The 20,001-nt window shown below is 44.3% G+C and overlaps 1 protein-coding gene across 4 annotated transcripts in view; it reads right to left on the bottom strand.

Moving 5' to 3' along the window:
- stk3 (serine/threonine kinase 3 (STE20 homolog, yeast)) overlaps positions 1-20,001 on the bottom strand; it is a 761,988-nt gene that overhangs the window by 626,183 nt on the left and 115,804 nt on the right. For all 4 annotated transcript variants that reach the window (XM_068031157.1, XM_068031154.1, XM_068031155.1 and 1 more), the window contains one exon: positions 18,683-18,811. In XM_068031157.1, the coding sequence (XP_067887258.1) occupies positions 18,683-18,811 (129 nt within the window). The remainder of the gene's footprint in view (positions 1-18,682; positions 18,812-20,001) is intronic.

Here is a 20,001-nt window from a genome sequence, read left to right on the forward strand (position 1 = left end):
ATATATACCAAGAGATCAGAAAGCCTGTATTTTCTTTATGATGTTAATAGGTTACACAATGAAGAAATGAATTAGTATGTCTATGGATTCTTGAAACTGGGGCAAACTATCCTAGATATGGCACTTCTTAAAATTTAATTTTCTAATTATCAGGGAGTAGGATATTAATGCTGGGCAATAGAACATTTTCCTAATTCCTACAAGGAAACCAAAGCTGGGAATGAATATCCAAGGGTATGTGACATTCAGGAAGGACAGGAGGCTGTGAAAAGATGGTGGGGTAGCTCTGATAACTAAAAAGGGCATGAGGACTGTAGTGAGAGATGACCTTAGTTCTAAAGACCAAGACATAGAATAAGTCTGGGTGGAACTAAAAAACAAGGGCAGAAAATATTGGTCTGAGTTGTTTATAGGCCACCAAAGAACAGTGGTAATGTAACTCACAGTATAAATCAGGAAATTAGAGGTGTAAGTAACAAGGGTAATACAGTAATCATGGGTGATTTCAATCTACACATACCTACATATTCTTCTTTGGGCCTCCTTATCTCGAGAGACAATGGATACGCGCCTGGAGGTGGTCAGTGGTTTGTGAAGCAGCGCCTGGAGTGGCTATAAAGGCCAATTCTAGAGTGACAGGCTTTTCCACAGGTGCTGCAGAGAAATTTGTTTGTCGGGGCTGTTGCACAGTTGGCTCTCCCCTTGCGCCTCTGTCTTTTTTCCTGCCAACTACTAAGTCTCTTCGACTCGTCACAATTTAGCCCCGTCTTTATGGTTGCCCGCCAGCTCTGGCGAACGCTGGCAACTGACTCCCATGACTTGTGATCAATGTCACAGGATTTCATGTCGCGTTTGCAGATGTCTTTATAGCGGAGACATGGACGGCCGGTGGGTCTGATACCAGTGGCGAGCTCGCTGTACAATGTGTCTTTGGGGATCCTGCCATCTTCCATGCGGCTCACATGGCCAAGCCATCTCAAGCGCTGCTGACTCAGTAGTGTGTACAAGCTGGGGATGTTGGCCGCCTCGAGGACTTCTGTGTTGGAGATACGGTCCTGCCATCTGAAGCCAAGTATTCTCCGGAGGCAGCGAAGATGGAATGAATTGAGACGTCGCTCTTGGCTGACATACGTTGTCCAGGCCGCGCTGCCATAGAGCAAGGTACTGAGGACACAGGCCTGATACACTCGGACTTTTGTGTTCCGTGTCAGTGCGCCATTTTCCCACACTCTCTTGGCCAGTCTGGACATAGCAGTGGAAGCCTTTCCCATGCGCTTGTTGATTTCTGCATCTAGAGACAGGTTACTGGTGGTAGTTGAGCCTAGGTAGGTGAACTCTTGAACCACTTCCAGAGTGTGGTCGCCAATATTGATGGATGGAGCATTTCTGACATCTTGCCCCATGATGTTTGTTTTCTTGAGGCTGATGGTTAGGCCAAATTCATTGCAGGCAGCCGCAAACCTGCCGATGAGACTCTGCAGGCACTCTTCAGTGTGAGATGTTAAAGCAGCATCGTCAGCAAAGAGGAGTTCCCTGATGAGGACTTTCCGTACTTTGGACTTCGCTCTTAGACGGGCAAAGTTGAACAACCTGCCCCCTGATCTTGTGTGGAGGAAAATTCCTTCTTCAGAGGACTTGAACGCATGTGAAAGCAGCAGGGAGAAGAAAATCCCAAAAAGTGTGGGTGCGAGAACACAGCCCTGTCACGCCACTCAGGATAGGAAAGGGCTCTGAGGAGGAGCCACCATGTTGAATTGTGCCTTTCATATTGTCATGGAATGAGGTGATGATACTTAGTAGCTTTGGTGGGCATCCAATCTTTTCTAGTAGTCTGAAGAGACCACGCCTGCTGACGAGGTCAAAGGCTTTGGTGAGATCAATGAAAGCAATGTAGAGGGGCATCTGTTGTTCACGGCATTTCTCCTGTATCTGACGAAGGGAGAACAGCATATCAACGGTCAATCTCTCTGCACGAAAGCCACACTGTGCCTCAGGGTAGACGTGCTCGGCCAGCTTCTGGAGCCTGTTCAGAGCGACTCGAGCAAAGACTTTCCCCACTATGCTGAGCAGGGAGATTCCACGGTAGTTGTTGCAGTCACCGCGGTCACCTTTGTTTTTATAGAAGGTATATTGGCATCGCGCATGTCCTGGGGTACTGCTCCCTCGTCCCAGCACAGGCAAAGCAGTTCATGTAGTGCTGAGAGTATAGCAGGCTTGGCACTCTTGATTATTTCAGGGGTAATGCTGTCCTTCCCAGGGGCTTTTCCACTGGCTAGAGAATCAATGGCATTACTGAGTTCTCATTTGGTTGGCTGTATGTCCAGCTCATCCATGACTGGTAGAGGCTGGGCTGCATTGAGGGCAGTCTCAGTGACAGCATTCTCCCTGGAGTACAGTTCTAGGTAGTGCTCAACCCAGCGGTCCATTTGTTTGTGTTGGTCAGTGATTATGTCCCCTGATTTAGATTTGAGGGGGGCGATCTTCTTGATGGTTGGCCCAAGAGCTCTCTTCATGCCATCATACATTCCTCTGATGTTTCCGGTGTCTGAGGCCAGCTGAATATGACTGCATAGGTGTTGACAGTAGTAGTTTGCGCAGCGCCTGGCTGTTCTTTGTGCAGTGCTTCTGGCTGCTTTAAGTGCTGCGGATGTTAAATCGCTGGGGGCTTTCTTGTAGTTCAACAGTGCAATATCTACATATATTAACATAACTAGTACGAATTTGGAGGATGAATTCTTGGAATGTATGCAAGATGGTTTTCTAGTGCAGTACGTTGAGGAACCAACTAGGGAATGCGCTATTTTAGAGCTAATATTGTGCGATGAAAAAGGGCTAATTAATAATATTGCTATAAAGGAGTCTTGAGGAAAGAGTGACCATATTATGAAGAAATTTGCATGAAGTTTGAAAGTGATGTATTTCAATCAATAACGAGGGTCTTAAATCTAAGCAAACTATAAAAGTATGAGGGGCAAATTGGCTATGGTGGAATGGGAAACTATGTTAAGAGGTATGACGGTAGACAGGCAATGGCTAACATTTAAAGAACTAATACATTAGTTTACAACAAAAATACATTCCTTTAATGCACAAAAACCCAGCAAGGAAAGTGTTCCAACTGTGGCTAACGAAAGTATTGTATTAGAGCAAAGGAAGAGGCATATAAAGTTGCCAATAAAAATGATAAGCCTGAGAATTGGGAGCATTTCAGAATTCTGCAAAGGAGGCTAGAAAAAGATTAAGAATGGGAAAACAGAATATGAGAGAGTCTTCTTCTTTGGCCTCCTTGTCTCAAGAGACAATGGGTAAACGCCTAGAGGTGGTCAGTGGTTTGTGAAGCAGCACCTGGAGTGGCTATAAAGGCCAATTCTAGAGTGACAGACTCTTCCACAGGCGCAGCAGATAAAATTGGTTGTCGGGCTGTTCCACAGTTGGCTCTATACATGCGCTTCTGTCTTTTTTCCTGCCAACAGCTAAGTCTCCGACTCGCCACTCTTTAGCCCCGCCTTTATGGCTGTCCGCCAGCGCTGGTGATCACTGGCAACTGACTCCCACGACTTGTGGTCAATATCACAGGACTTCATGTCGCGTTTGCAGACGTCCTTAAAGCAGAGACATGGCTGGCCGGTGGGTCTGATACCAATGACGAGCTCGCTGTACAATGTGTCCTTGGGGATCCTTCCATCTTCCATGCGGCTCATACGGCCAAGCCATCTCAAGCACCGCTGGCTCAGTAGGGTGTATATGCTGGGGATGTTGGTCGCCTCGAGGAATTCCGCGTTGGAGATACAGTCCTGCCACCTGATGCCAAGGATTCTCCGGAGGCAGCGAAGATGGAATGAATTGAGACGTCGCTCTAAGCTGACATATGTTGTCTAGACCTCACTGCCGTAGAACAAGGTGCTGAGGACACAGGCTTGATACACTCGGACTTTTGTGTTCCGTGTCAGTGCGCCATTTTCCCACACTCTCTTGACCAGTTTGGACATAGCAGCGGACGCCTTTCCCATGCGCTTGCTGATTTCTGCATCGAGAGACAGGTTACTGATGATAGTCGAGCCTAGGTAGGTGAACTCTTGAACCACTTCCAGAGCGTGGTCGCCGATATTGATGGATGGAGCATTTCTGACATCCTGTCCCATGATGTTCGTTTTCTTGAGGATGATGGTTAGGCCAAATTTGTTGCAGGCAGCCGCAATCCTGTCGATGAGTCTCTGCAGACACTCTTCTGTGTAGGATGTTAATGCAGCATAGTCAGCGAAGAGGACTTCCCTGATGAGGACCTTCCGTACTTTGGTCTTCGCTCTAAGACGGGCAAGGTTGAACAACCTGCCATCTGATCTTGTGTGGAGGAAAAATCCTTCTTCTGAAGACTTGAACGCATGTGAGAGCAGCAGGGAGAAGAAGATCCCAACCAGTGTAGGTGAGACAACATAGCCCTGATTCACACCCCTCAGGATAGGAAAGGGGTCTGATGAGGCACCGCTATGCTGAATTGTGCCTTTCATACCGTCATGGCTGTGTTCTCGCACCTACACTGTTCGGGATCTTCTTCTCCCTGCTGCTCTCACAGGATAGGAATACGAGAGTAAACCAGCAAGAAACATAAATGTATGTAAAAAGGAAAAGATTAGCAAAGACAAATGTGGATCCATTACAAGTGGAGTCAGGAAATTTTATAGTAGGTAATAAGGAAATGGCACAGAAACTATGCAAATACTTAGTGTCTGTCTTCACGGAGAAAAATGCTAAAACCTCCCAGAAATCATGGAGATTCAAGGAACTAGGGTAAATGAGGAACTGCAAGATATTAGTTAGTTAAAAAATAGTACTAGAGGAATTCACGGGACTTAAAGTAATAAGTAAAGATAAATCTCCTGGACCTGATGATCTACATCCCAGAGTGTTGAAAGAGGTAGCCGTAATTAGTAGATGCATTGGTGGTCATCTTTCAAAACTCTATATGGACTCTGGAATAGTTCCTGCAGACTGGAAGGTGGCAAATGTATCCCCACTACTTAAGAAAAGAGGGAGAGAGAAAATGGGGAACTACAGACCTGTTAGCCTAACATCAGTCATATGGAAAATGCCAGAATCTATAATAAAGGACGTGACAACAGGACACTTAGAAAATAATGGACAGAGTCAACATGGCTTTATGAAAGGGAAAGCATGTTTCACAAACCTGCTGGGAGTTTTTTGAACTAGCAGAATAGATAAGGGGGAACCAGTGGATGTGGTATATTCAGATTTTCAGAAAGCTTTTGATAAGGTCCCACACAAGAGGTTAGTAAACAAAATTAGAGCATGTGGGATTGGGGGGTGGAGAATATACTGTCACAGACTGAGAACTGGTTAACGGACATAAAATATAGTGTAGGAATAAATGGGTCATTTTCGGACTGGCAGGCTGTGACTAGTGGGATACCGCAAGGATCAGTGTTTGGGCCCTAGCTATTCACAATCTATATCAATGACTTGGATGTGTCGATTAAATGTAATATTTCCAAGTTTGCAGATGACACAAAACTAGGTGGAAGTGTGAGTTGTGAGGAGGATGCTTCAAGGGGATTTGGAGAGGATAAACAAGTGAGCAAAAATTTGGCAGATGGAATACAATGTGGAGAAATGTGAGGTTATCCACTTTGGTAGGAAAAACAGAAATACAGAGTATTTCTTAAATGGTGAGAAGCTAGAAAGTGTTGAGCTTCAAAGGACTTGGGTGTCCTTGTTCATGAGTCACTGAAAGCTAACATGCAGGAACAGCAAGCAATTAAGAAGGCAAAAGGTATGTTAGTCTTCATTACAAGAGGATTTGAGTTCAGAGTAAAGATGTCTTGCTGCAATTATATACAGCCTTGGTGAGACCACACCTGGAATAGTGTGTGCAGTTTTGGTCTCCTGACCTAAGGAAAGATATACTTACTATAGTGGGAGTGCAACGAAGGTTCACCAAACTAATTCCTGAGATGGAGGGATTGTCCTATGAGGAATGATTAAATAGACTAGGCTTATTCTCTGGAGTTTAGAAGACTGAGAGGTGATCTCATTCAAACATACAAAATTATTACAGGGCTCGACAGGGTTGATGCAGGAAGGATGTTTTCCCCTGGCTGGGGAGTCCAGAACCAGGGGACACAGTCACAGAATAAGGGACAGGCCATTTAGGACTGAGATAAGGAGGAATTTATTCACTCAGAGGGTGGTGAATCTTTGGAATTCTCTGCCCCAGAGGGCTGTGGAGGCTCAGTCGTTAAGTATGTTCAAGATTGAGATCGATAGATTTCTACATATTAAAAACATCAAGGGTATGGGGATAGTGCAGGAAAGTGGACTTGAAGCCAAAGATCAGCCATGATCATATTGAATGGTGGAGCAGGCTCGATGGGCCATATGGTCTACTTCTGCTCCTATTTCTTGTGTTCTTGTATGATCATTGTCCCCTAATATTGCCCTACTGACACTTAATGCACTTGTCCCACCCCATTCCCCAGAACCAGATCCAGCAATGCCTCCTTTCTTGTTGGACTGGAAACATACAGATGTAGAAAATTCTATTGAATACACTTTAAAAACTCTTTCTCCTCTCTGCCCTTCACACTTTTACTATCCCTGTCTAAACTAGGATAATTGAAGTCCCCCATCATAACTGTTCTATAATTTGCACACCTCTCTAATTTCCTTGCAAATTTGTTTCTCTGTATATTTCCCACCAGTGGTGTAACGGTACCTCTATTGTTTTTAGCTCTAACCAAATTGTGTCCTTGACCCTCGAGGAATCCTCGCTCTCCAACACTATTATTCTTAATCAATACCACCACCCTTTCTCTCCTTCCCTATCTATCTGAACACCTTGTATCCAGGAATACTTAGAACCCAGTCCTGTCCTTTTCTCAGCCAGGTCTCCATTATCGCCACAACAACGTATTCCCCAAGTGGCTGCCTGCGCCTTCAGCTCACCAACCTCATTTCCACACTCGTGTGTTCACATACATGCACAGTAAACCAAATTTAGGTCTTATTGCAATCCCTCTTACTCTGGATCAACTTAATACCTTACTATTTCTTACTCTAGTGCTACTTGTCTCTCCCAATTCTTTGCGCCCCTTGTTTTCCTCTCTAATGTTACCTCCTGGTTCCCATTCCCCTGCTATGTTGTTAGTTTAAACCATCCCCAATATCACCAGCAAACTACCCTTCAAAAATGTGTTCAGTAAAGGTCGTTTCTGACTAACATGGTTGAATTTTTTGAGGAGAAAACAAGGAGGGTCAATGAGAGTACTGCATTTGATGTAGTCTATGTAGATTTAGCAAAGCTTTTGAGAAGGTCCCACATGGCAGACTGGTCACGAAAGTAAAATCCCATGGGACCCAAGGCAAAGTGGCAATTTGGATCCAAATTTGGCTCAGAGACAGGAAGCAAAGGGTAATGATCAATGGGTATTTCTGTGACTGGAAGGCCTCTTGCAATGGGATTCTGCAGGGTTCAGCACCAGGTCCCTTGCTTTTAGTGGTATATATCAATGATTTGAACTCAAATGCAGGGGGTATGATTAGGATGATACAAAAATTGGCCGTGTGGTTGATAATGAAGAAAACTGCAAACTGCAGGAAGATATCAATGGACTAGTCAGGTGGGCAGAACAATGGCAAATGGAGTTCAATCCAAAGAAGTGTGAGGTAATGCATTTGGGGAAGGCTAACAAGGAAAGAGAATACACAATAAATAGTAGGATACTGAGAAATGCAGAGGAACAGAAGACTTTGGAGTGTGTACAGATCCCTGAAGGGGGCTGGACAGATAGATCAGGTGGTCAAGAAGGCTTATGGGATACTTGCCTTTATTATCTGAGGCAAAGAATATACAAGCAGGTTGTTATGTTAGAACTGTATAAAATGCTAGCTAGGTCACAGCTAAAATGCTGCGTACATTCTGGTCACCGTATTACAGGAAGGATGTGATCACAGTAGAGAGGGTACAGAGATGATTTACAAGGATGTTGCCTGGACTGCAGAATTTTAATAATGAGGCAAGACTGGATAGACTAGGGTTGTTTTCTTTGGAACAGAGGAGGCTGAGGGGAAACCTAACTAAAGTGTATAAAATTCTGAGGGGTCAAGATAGAGTGGATAGGAAGGCCCTATTCCCCTTGGTTGAGGAGCCCATAACCAGGGGACATAGATTTAGGGTAAGAGACAAGAGGTTTAGAGGGGATTTGAGGGGCAGATTCTTTCACCCAGAGGGTGATGGGGATCTGGAACTCATTGCCTGAAAATCTGGTAGAGGCAGAAACCCTCACTGCATTGAAAAAGTACTTGGATATGCATTTGAAATGCCATAAACTACAAGGCTATGGACCAAAAGCCTGAAAGTCGGATTAGGCTGTATGGCTCCTTGGCAGCCGGCATGAACATGATCTGCTGAATGGCCTCCTTCCATGCTATAAATTTCTATGTTTCTATTGCATTGATCCCAGCTCTGTTCAGGTTCAACCCGTCCAGCCCCCAGAACCGGTCCCAATGTCCCAGGAATCTAAAGCCCTCCTTCCTGCACCATTTCTCCAGCCACGCATTCATCTTCTCTATCCTCCTATTTCTATACTCACTAGCGCATGGAACCGGGAGTAATCTGGAGATTACTACCTGTGAGGTCCTGCTTGCAAGTTTCTTTACTAGCTTCCTAAAATCTGCCTGCAGTGCCTCATCTCCCTATATACCGGTGTTGTTGGTACCAATATGGACCACGACCTCTGGCTGTTCCCCCTCCCTGCTCAGAGGGCTCTGCAACTGCTCAGTGACACCTTTGATCCTGACAGCAGTGAGGCAATATACCATCCTGGATTCACATCTGCAGCTGTAGAAACGCCTGTCTGTTCCCCCAAGTATAGAATCCCCTATCACTATTGCTTTCCCAATCTTCCTCCTGCTACCCAGTACAGCTGAGCCAGACATGGTGCCATTTACTTAAGTCTGGCTACACTTCCCAGGTGAATCATCACACTCACCAGAATTCAGAACTGAATATCGATTAGTGAGCGGGATGCATTTCGGGCACTCCTGACAAGCACCTGGTTCTCCTTGACTGCCTGGCAGACACCCATTCCCTCTCTGCCTGCACATCCTTAAACTGTGGGTTGACTTCTTCCAGAAATGTGCTATCGACAAAACACTCAACCTCGCAGATGCACTGCAGTGACACCAGCTGTTGTTCAAGCTCCGAAACACTGAGCTCGAGCTCCTCCAGCTGACGACACTTCCTGCACATGGAGTTGTCCAGGACATGAGAAGCATCCTGCAGTCCCCATGTTACAGGATGTGCATTCCACGGGACTGAGGATCCCTGCCATGCCTCTATTTACTAGATGAACTAAACTTAACATAAATGAACTAAAATTAACAGAAATAAACTAAAGACTTACGAAAGAGTTATAACGAAAAAAAATACAGTAAAACATAAAAGCAAAATAATTCTTTCAATGCTAGTCATGTTTAAAAAGATAAAGAATTAATCATCATCATTTAGAAAGACATTGATTAATTATGGACAGTCAGCATGGATTTGTTAAGGAAGGGTTGCATCCGACTAACTTGATTGAATATTTTGTGGAACTAATACAGAGGGTCGATGAGGAACTTGATGCGATCTACGTGGATTTTACAAGGCTTTTTTAAGGTCCCAAAAGGCAGACTGGTCAGAAAAGTAAAAGCCAAAGGAAAGTGGCCAGTTGGATCAAAAACTGGCTCAGTAACAGGAAGCAAAGGGTAATGGTTGACACGTATTTTTATGACTGGAAGACTGTTTCCAATGGGCTCAGTACTGGGTCTCTTGCTTTTCGTGGTATAGAGTAATCATGTTTAGCCTTTAATGTAGGGGGCTGATTAAGAGGTTTGCAGGTTCCCCTTGTCCTCACTTTCCACCCCACCAGCCTCCACATCCAAAGGATCATCCTCCACCATTTCCGCCACCTCCGGCATGATGCCACTACCAAACGCAAATTCCCTTCCCTTCCCATCAGCATTCCGAAGGGATCGTTCCCTCCGCGACACCCTGGTCCACTCCTCCATTACCCCCACCACCTTGTCCCCTTCCCACGGCACCTTCCCCTGCAATCGCAGGAGGTGTAATACCTGCCCATTTAACTCCTCTCTCCTCACTATCCACAGCCCCAAACACTCCTTTCAGGTGAAGCAGTGATTTACTTGTACTTCTTTCAATTTAGTATACTGTATTCGCTGCTCACAATGTGTTCTCCTCTACATTGGTGAGACCAAATGCAGACTGGGTGACCGCTGTGCAGAACACCTCCAAAAGCATGGCCCCAAGCTTCTGGTTGACTGGCCATTTCAACACTCCTCCCTGCTCTCATGCTCACATCTCTGTCTTGGGATTGCTGCAGTGTTCCAGTGAAAATCAACGCAAGCTCGAGGAACAGCACCTCATTTACCGATTAGGCACGCTACAGCATGCCGGACTGAACATTGAGCTCAATAATTTCAGAGCATGACGGGCCCCCCTTTTTATTTTTATTTTTAGTTATTTTTTCTTTTTTGTGTGTTTATTTTATTTTAGTTTGTTTCTATTGTGCCTACCCACCGTTTTTTTCATGTTTGTGCTTGAGGCCAGGCTGCTCAGTTTTCTGTCCATTAACACCCTCTGTTGTCTTTCAGCACACCATTAACATATTTAAAAGCAAAATACTGCGGATGCTGGAAATCTGAAATAAAAACAAGAAATGCTGGAAACACTCAGCAGGTCTGGCAGCATCTGTGGAGAGAGAAGCAGAGTTAATGTTTCAGGTCAGTGACCCTTCTTCAGAACTGGCAAATATTAGAAATGTAAAAGGTTAGAAGCAAGTAAAGTGGGGGTGGGGCAAGAGATAACAAAGGAGAAGGTGTAGATAGGACAAGGTCACAGAATAGCTGACCAGAAGGTCATGGAGCAAAGATATGTTATTGGTGCGTTGAAAGACAAAGCACCAGTACAGAAAGGGTGTTAACGGACTGAGAATTGAACAGCCGCAAGTACAAACATGAAAAAAAACAGTGGGTAAGCAAACTGAACAAACTAAGATAAAATAAAATAAACAAAAAAAATATTTAAAAAAGGAAAAAGAAAAAATAACTAAAAATAAAAGTAAAATGGGGGGCCTATCATGCTCTGAAATTATCGAACTCAATCTTCAGTCCGGCAGGCTGTAGCGTGCCTAATCGGTAAATGAGATGCTGTACCTCGAGCTTGCGTTGGATGTTCACTGGAACAGTGCAGCAATCCCAGGACAGAGATGTGAGCACTGGAGCAGGGCGGAGTGTTGAAATGGCAAGCAACCGGAAGCTCGGGGTCCTGCTTGCGGACTGAGCGGAGGTATTCCGCAAAGCGGTCACCCAGTCTGCGTTTGGTCTCCCCAATGTAGAGGAGAACACATTGTGAGCAGCGAATACAGTATACTACATTGAAAGAAGTACAAGTAAATCGCTGCTTCAACTGAAAGGAGTGTTTGGGGCCTGTGATAGTGAGGAGAGAGGAGGTAAATGGGCAGGTATTACACCTCCAATGATTGCAGGGGAAGGTGCTGTGGGAAGGGGACGAGGTGGTGGGGGTAATGTAGGAGTGGACCAGAGTGTCACGGAGGGAACGATCCCTTCGGAATGCTGATAGGGGAAGGGAGGGGAAGATGCGTTTAGTAGTGGTTAACATATTCTTTGCCTTTGCCCCTTGACCTTCTGGTCAGTTATTCTCTGTGATCTTGTTCTATCAACACCTCTTTTGTTATCTCTTGCCCAACCCCCACTTTACTTGCTTAAAACCTTTTACATTTCTCATATCTGTCAGTTCTGATGAAGGGTCACTGACCTGAAACGTTAACTCTGCTTCTCTTGGCACAGATGCTGCCAGACCTGCTGGGTATTTCCAGCATTTCTTGTTTGCGTGTCAGTTTCAAGATGCAGTTTCTGGCGCTGGCTATTTTGGGGGAGACAAGTTTGGGGCCCGGTATAGCCGCCTGCCCTCATGAGATGAGCAGGCAATTAAGCTCATTAGGAGCCTTGTTCAAGGTAGGTTTAGGATGCCGACTGAGGTTTTCCAGTGGCCTCCTGTTGTGACAGGGGGCGGGGAGTAGATCAACTGCCTGGAGGCAAACACCCAGTGACAGGCTGTGGTGCCAGTGCTCCTTGGAGGTCTACAGGCCCTCCCTGTCCACTTGGGTGGGGGTACAACCAAAGGCCATCGATAGAGGGATTCCCCCAACCCCCAATCTCATAACAGTGCTGCTTTTTCTGTTTATTTTTATTTTTTGCAAGTGGCTGAGTGGGCACTTACTTGTTGAGGCACCCTCCTAGTTACTTACCTTGTACAGCAGCTGGGTGCTTCTCTGAAGCTGGAGGGCCTCTGACTGGCCCACCCACCATCCTTAAATGCACAGGAAACCTATCCCCATAACAATTAAGGGCTCACCCAGCTGAAACTCAGTTTTCCCCTGAGAGGTTGGGGGGGGAGGGGGTCGGGGGTTCTGACCCGAAAACAAACATGGATCCTGTTTTCCACCTCCGTGCTGAAAATTTAACCAATGGAATTCAATCTGAAGAAGTGTGAGGTAATGCATTTGGGGACGGCAAACAAGGCAAGGGAATATACAGTAAGTGGTAGGATACTGAGAAGTGTAGAGGAACAGAGGGACCTTGGAGTGCATGTCCACAGATCTCTGAACTTAGCAAGAAAAGTAGATAAGGCAGTAAAGAAGGCATACAGGATACCTGCCTTTATTATCTGAGGCACAGAATATATGAGCAGGGTGGTTATGTTAGGACTGTATAAAACACTAGTTAAGTCACAGCTAGGATGCTGCATAAATTCTGGTCACCGCATTACAAGAAGAATGTGATCACACTAGAGAGGGTACAGAGGAGATTTACGATATGTTGTGATAGTTTTCTTTGCCAAGGAGAGGCTGAGGGGATATTTAATTGAGATGTATAAATTTATGTGGGGCCTAGAGTGGATAGGAAGAACCTATTTCCCTTAGCAGAGAGGTCAATAACCAGGGGGCATAGATTTAAAGTAATTGCTCGAAGAATTAGTGGGGAGTTGAGGAAAATTTGTTTCACCCAGAGAGTGGTTGGGGTTTGGAACTCACTGCCTGAAAGAACAACGTTGCATCTAAATGAAATGTAAAAGTGAAGTGTCACAATAAGTACAACATTTGAAAACCTAAGAAAAACTCAAAAATATACCCCAAATGTATCTCAAGAGTGAAGAGACAGGTAATTACAAAGTGAAAGGTAGAAACTAATGGGATAGGAAGGCCCATGTGCAAAATTAAGGCCACAGGTGACCAGGTCTGTTACTGGCTATATCAGTCCTATGGTACGTGTTATCAGGGTTGATTAGCTTTGTCGAGAGGTGCACCTATGACTATACAGGCAAGTGAGCACAGAGCACATCATGAATCCTGACTGACCCGGAATTCTCTCAGTGGACCTTCTCTCCTAGCACCTTTCACAGGGCTATTCCCATTAGGACAGCCAATGATGCCATTAGTGGTGCAGAAAAGAAGTTCCAACAATTGCCAAAAATTCATGACAATCAAGCACCTGGAAAAAGAAATTTAATTCTTTTAGGCCCTTTAGATGCACTGCCTAAACGACCACTTAAAGTGGACATTGATTTCAGTTGCTATAGTCTGCTCATAAACAAATGTCCAAGAAGTCACAGTCAGCAGAATTTTCCCCACATCATTTAAATATGACAATGAAGCTCCTACCTGTTCCAGCAGGTATCCGTTCTTAATTGTTCAAATTTATTGTCAAGAATGAGTCTTAATTTGAACAAACTTTGAGCCAAGGTATGTGTTTAGGGCATTAAATTTAGTGTCCCCATCATTTTTCCTACTATGTTTTGGTCCACTATCGCAATCATCTGTTACAGTAAATCTTTTTTAAATTATTTGTTCAAGGGATGTGGGCGTCGCTGGTTAGGCCAGCATTTATGGATGCAAATATGTTGGAAGCAGTTCAGACAAGGTTTACTAGACTGTTACCTGGAATGGGCGGGCTATCATACGAGGAAAGATTGGACAGACTAGGCTTGTATCCGCTGGAATTTAGAAAAGTAAGAGGTGACTTGATTGAAACATAAAAGATCCTGAGGGGTCTTGACAGGGTGGATGTGGAAAGGATGTTTCCCCTTGTGGGAGAATCTAGAACCAGGGGTCACTCTTTAAAAATAAGTGGTCGCCCATTTAAGACACAGATGAGAATTTTTTTCTCTCAGAGGGTTGTGAGTCTTTGGAACTCTCTTCCTCAAAAGGCAGTGGAAGCAGAGTCTTTGAATATGTTTAAAGCAGAGGAAGATAGATTCTTGATAAGCAAGGGGGTGAAAGGTTATCGGGTGTAGGTGGGAATGTGGAGTACTCAGTTCAGCCATAAACTTATTGAATGGCGGAGCAGGCTCGAGGGGCCGAATGGCCTACTCCTGCTCCTAATTTGCATGCTCGTATGTTATTGCCCATCCCTAATTGCCCTTGAGAAGGTGGTGGTGAGCTGCCTTCTTGAACCACTGCAGTCAATGTGGGGTAGGTACACCCACTGTACCGTAAGGAAGGAAGTTCCAGGATTTTGACCCAGTGACAGTGAAGGAATGGTGATATGGTGCCAAGTCAGGATGGTGTGTGGTTTGGAGGGGAACTTGCAGGTGCTGGTGTTCCCATGCATCTGCTGCTCTTATCCTTCTAGATGATAGAGGTCGCGGGTTTGGAAGGTGCTGTCTAAGGAGCCTTGGTGTGTTGCTGCAGTGCATCTTGTAGATGGTACGTACTGCTGCCACTGTGCGTCGGTGGAGGAGGGAGTGAAAGTTTGTGGATGGGGTGCCAATCAAGCGGGCTGTTTTATCCTGGATGGTGTCGAGCTTCTTGTTGTTGGAGCTGCACCCATCCAGTCAAATGAAGAGTATTCCATCACATGTGGCTTGTGCCTTGTAGATGGTGGACAGGCTTTGGGAGACAGGTGGTGAGTTACTCTTGTAGCCATGGTATTTATATGGCTACTCCAGTTCAGTTTCTGGTCAACGGTAAGCCCCAAAATGTTGATAATGGGGGATTCAGCGATCGTAATGTCATTGAATGTCAAGGGGAGATGGTTAGATTCTCTCTTGTTGGAGACTGTCATTGCCTGGCACTTGTGTGGTGCGAATGTAACTGCCACTTAGCAGCCCAAGCCTGGATATTGACCAGGTCTTGCTGCATTTCTACATGGACAGCTTCAGTATCAGAGGTGTCGTGAATGGTGCTGAACATTGTTCAATCGTCAGCGAACATCCCCACTTCTGACCTTATGATGGAGGGAAGTTCATTGATGAAGTTGCTGAAGAGGTTGGGCCGAGGACACTACCCTGTGGAACTCCTGCAGTGATGTCCTGGAGCTGAGATGATTGGCCTCCAATAACCACAACCATCTTACTTTGCGCTAGGTACAACTCGAACCAGCAGAAAGTTTTCCCCTGATTCCCATTGACTTCAGTTTTGCTAGGGCTCCTTGATGCCATACTCGATCAAATGTTGCCTTGGTGTCAAGGGCAGTCACTCTCACCTCACCTCTTGAATTCAGCTCTTTTGTTCATGTTTGAACCAAGGCTATAATGAGGTCAGCAGCTGAGTGGCCCTCGCAGAACCCAAACTGAGCATCACTGAGCAGGTTATTTCTAAGCAAGTGCTACTTGATAGCACTGTCAATGACACCTTCCATCACTTTACCGATGATCAAGAGTAGACTGATGGGACGGTATTTGGCTGGGTTGGATTTGTCCTGCTTTTTGTGTACAGACATACCTGGGCAATTTTCCACATTGCTGGGTAGATGCCAGTATTGTAGCTGGATTGGAACAGCTTGGTGAGGGGCACCGCTAGTTTTGGAGCACAGGTCTTCAGTACTATTGCCGTAATGTTGTCAGGGCCCATAGCCTTTGCAGTATCTGGTGCGTTCAGTCGTTTCTTGATATCACGCGGAATGAATCAAATTGGCTGAAGACTGGCATCGGTGATGCTGGGTGCTTCAGCAGGAGGCCAAGATGGACCATCCACTGGGCACTTCTGGCTGAAGATGGATGCAAATACTTCAGCCTTGTCTTTTGCATTGATGTGCTGGGCTTGCGATATTTGTGGAGCCACCTCTTCCAGTTAGTTAATTGTCCACCACCACTCACGACTTGATGTGAATGGATTTGGAATACTGCGTGCAGTTCTGGTCGCCACATTACCAAAAGGATGTGGATGCTTTGGAGAGGGTGCAGAGGAGGTTCACCAGGATGTTGCCTGGTATGGAGGGCGCTAGCTATGAAGAGAGGTTGAGTAGATTAGGATTATTTTCATTAGAAAGACGGAGGTTGAGGGGGGACCTGATTGAGGTGTACAAAATCATGAGGTGTATAGTCAGGGTGGATAGCAAGAAGCTTTTTCCCAGAGTGGGGGATTCAATTACAAGGGGACACGAGTTCAAAGTGAAAGGGGAAAAGTTTAGGGGGGATATGCGTGGAAAGTTCTTTACGCAGAGGGTGGTGGGTGCATGGAACGCACTGCCAGCGGAGGTGGTGGACACGGGAACGATAGCGTCTTTTAAGATGTATCTAGACAGATACATGAATGGGCAGGAAGTAAAGAGATACAGACCCTAAGAAAATAGGCGACAGGTTTAGATAGAGGATTTGGATCGGCATAGGCTTGGAGGGCCGAAGGGCCTGTTCCTATGCTGTAATTTTCTTTGTTCTTTGATAGAAGATTGGCTGGCTGGCAGAAAACAGAGTATGCATAAATGGGTCCTTTACTGATTGGCAGGATGTGACAAGTGGAGTCCCGCAAGGGTCTGTGCTGGGGCCTCAACATTTTACAATTTATATCAATGATTTAAGTGAGGGGAGAGATGGCTTGGTAGCTAAATTTGCAGATGGCACAATGATAGGTAGGAAAGTATGTTGTGAAGAGGACATAAGGTAGACTGATATAGATAGGTTGAATGAGTGGGCAAAAATCTGGCAGATGGAGTACAATGTGGGAAAATGTGAAGTTGTTCATTTTGGGAGGAAGAATAAAAAAGCAGAGTATTACTTAAACGGAAAACAACTGCAGAATTCCGAGGCACAGAGGCATCCAGGCATTCTAGTGCATGAGTCACAAAAAGGTAGTATGCAGGTACGGCAAGTCATAAAGAAGGCTAATGGAATGCTATCCTTTATTATGAGAGGAATTGAAAATAAAAGTAAGGATGTTATGCTTCAGTTATACAGGTGAGACCTCATCTCGAATACTATGTGCAGTTTTGGTCTGCTTTTTTAAGGAAGGATGTAAATGCATTGGAGGCAGTTCAGAAGAGGTTTACTAGATGAGTGGGTTGTCTTATGAGGAAAGGTTGGACAGACTGGGCTTGTTTTCACTGGAGTTTAGAAGAGTGAGGGGAGACTTGATTGAAGTATATAAGATCCTGAACGGTCTTGACAAGGTGGATATGGAAATGATGTTTCCTCTTGTGGGTGAGTCTAGAACTAGGGGGCACGGTTTTAACATTAGGGGTCGCCCTTTTAGGACAGAGATGAGGAGACATTTTTTCTCCGAGGATTCTGCAACTTTGGAATTCTCTGCCTCAGAACGTGGTGGAGGCGGGGTCATTGAATATTTTTAAGGCGGAGGTAGATATATTCCTGTTAAGCAAAGGAAATTAAATTTTATCGGGTAGATGGGAGTGTGGAATTCGAGACACAAGCAGATCTTATCGAATGGCGGAGCAGGCTCAAGGGGCCAAATGGCCTACTTCTGCTCCTATTTCGTATGCTCGTATGCATTGTTCCTATTTTAGGAATCGGTTTATGAACCCAAGTTCTTGCATTAGCCAGAGTACCTCAATCTTTTGAAAACAAAGATATTTCTGCAGTGGAAGCCAGTTCTCTCCTGTTTGGGTTAAACCCTTACTTCATTCCTAAAGCTAATATATTCTCCACTTCTGCTGCCAGATTACAGTTCCAAACCAAATCTGAAGGAGTAGCAATAGGAGCCCTCCGCCCCTACCCTCAAGCAAATCTGTTGTATAAAACCTGGATATAAAACCACATGGAGAACAATTCTAGTATCAAACTGAGCCTCCTGAGCACTTCCGAAGCTTACACAAAAATTTTTTGAAATGGTCAGAGACTCTCAAACCATTTTAAATTTTACAATGGGTGGAGCTCAGTGCTTACAAGCAGGCATGTGCAGAGCCATAAGAATTCAATTCAGTGCCAGGCAGCATAAAAAAGGCACTGCCTGTCTGTAACGGATTCACTCAGACCGGTAGCGACAGGATTAACACATTCTTTGATAGCCAGAGAGTCAGGAGGTCATCATTAAAATTATGGAACAGCTCTTAATTGTAGTCCCAAAAAAGAGAACAAAAACATAGATTGTTCAGAATGCCAGTCTCCAAAACATATCTTTGACAGAGAAGTAATAAGTACTATGAATGAACAGCAAAAGATCGAAGACAGATGTCCTGAACCCATGTTGCAGCTCTTCTATTCAGTGGACTTGATCCAAAAATAGTATGACAGCAGTATCACTCATCGAAACATTCTGGTTTTACATGCTCACTAAATTATAACATGTGAGGTTAAACATCTGTAAAATGCACTATGCTGTTAAGTGAAATTACCACATTCCACTGCTCATACCTATCACATTGTTGCATTATTGAAATTTCCTTAATAATTTCCTGTAGGTCGGACTCCACTGGTACTTGCTTTATGGCAACAACTTGGCCAGATTCTTTATGGATTGCTTTAAAAACACTGCCATAAGATCTGGAAAAAGAAAATATGCTTTTCAAATGCATAACCAAATAAATTAATACTTTAAATCAGATTTTTAAATGCTGTATTAACTAAGTGCATCTCCTAATTATAATGGGTAAATTCCATTCACTACAAAAAATGCTGTCTATTTGCACGAATCCTCTATGATAAAAAAATTTCTAATTGTTTAAGTGATAGAGGATTAAGACAAAATTTACTTTCAAATCACATTTATCAAGCTACTGTATCCCACATTATTTATTTAAAATGTTATAAAATTACTTCAAATTATTCCAGCTGTCATGCCATAAGAACAATCTGCATTGATATTGCACCTTTAATGCACAAAAACAAGCATGTCACAGAGGTGTTAGGAAAAACAGACACTGAGCCAAAGATGGAACGATTAACAGGGATAACTAAAAGAGGTATATTTTAAGGAGTGTCTTAAAAAGAGAGATACAGAGGTGGAGGGGTTTAGGAAAAGAATTCTAGAGCATAGAGCCTCGGTGCTTGAGGCACAAAAGGAAAATTGAGGATGTACAAGAAGCTGGAGTCAGGAGAACAAAGCGTTCCAAATAGTAAGGGGGAGTTGCAGCACTGGAGAAGATTAGAGTTAGAGAGGAGTGAGGCCATGGAAGGATTCATGGGATATACGTATAAGAATTTTAAATTTGAGTCATGGTGGGAAATGGGTGACAATGCGGGCCAGCAAGGAAGGTAGATAGTTGAGCAGGAAGGATATAGGCAGCAAAGCTTTGGATGAGCTGAAGTATAAGAATTGGAGGCTTGTATACCAATCCGTGGCACAACACAAACTCATTTTGAAAAAGATTGGATTTTTTATATTCTGCGAGGAAGCTTCTATAGATTCAGCTCAATTCACTCCTTTTCTGCTAGCTTCTATTCAAATCTGCTTTTCTAAAAAGTCACATTTGGGATTTATTAGTTACAGTTACCAAGAACTTACATAAATAAAGAACAACAAGGTTTAACTGATCAGCAAGTTTGATTATTTAAAGAAATATACAATTAAGCAAAAAGAAGCATACAGGGGTAAACTTTGCTCAACTTTAAGAAATGACAAAAACAACTATTAATTTAAGCCCCTCTCCAGGAACATAGAAATTAAATTGCAAGATATTAGCACTTAGTTCACACTTGTTTCGCACATTGCAGCATAGACAAATGAGTTTTGC

This window comes from Heterodontus francisci, chromosome 5, assembly GCF_036365525.1.
Source record: "Heterodontus francisci isolate sHetFra1 chromosome 5, sHetFra1.hap1, whole genome shotgun sequence".
NCBI classification, from domain to species: domain Eukaryota; kingdom Metazoa; phylum Chordata; class Chondrichthyes; order Heterodontiformes; family Heterodontidae; genus Heterodontus; species Heterodontus francisci.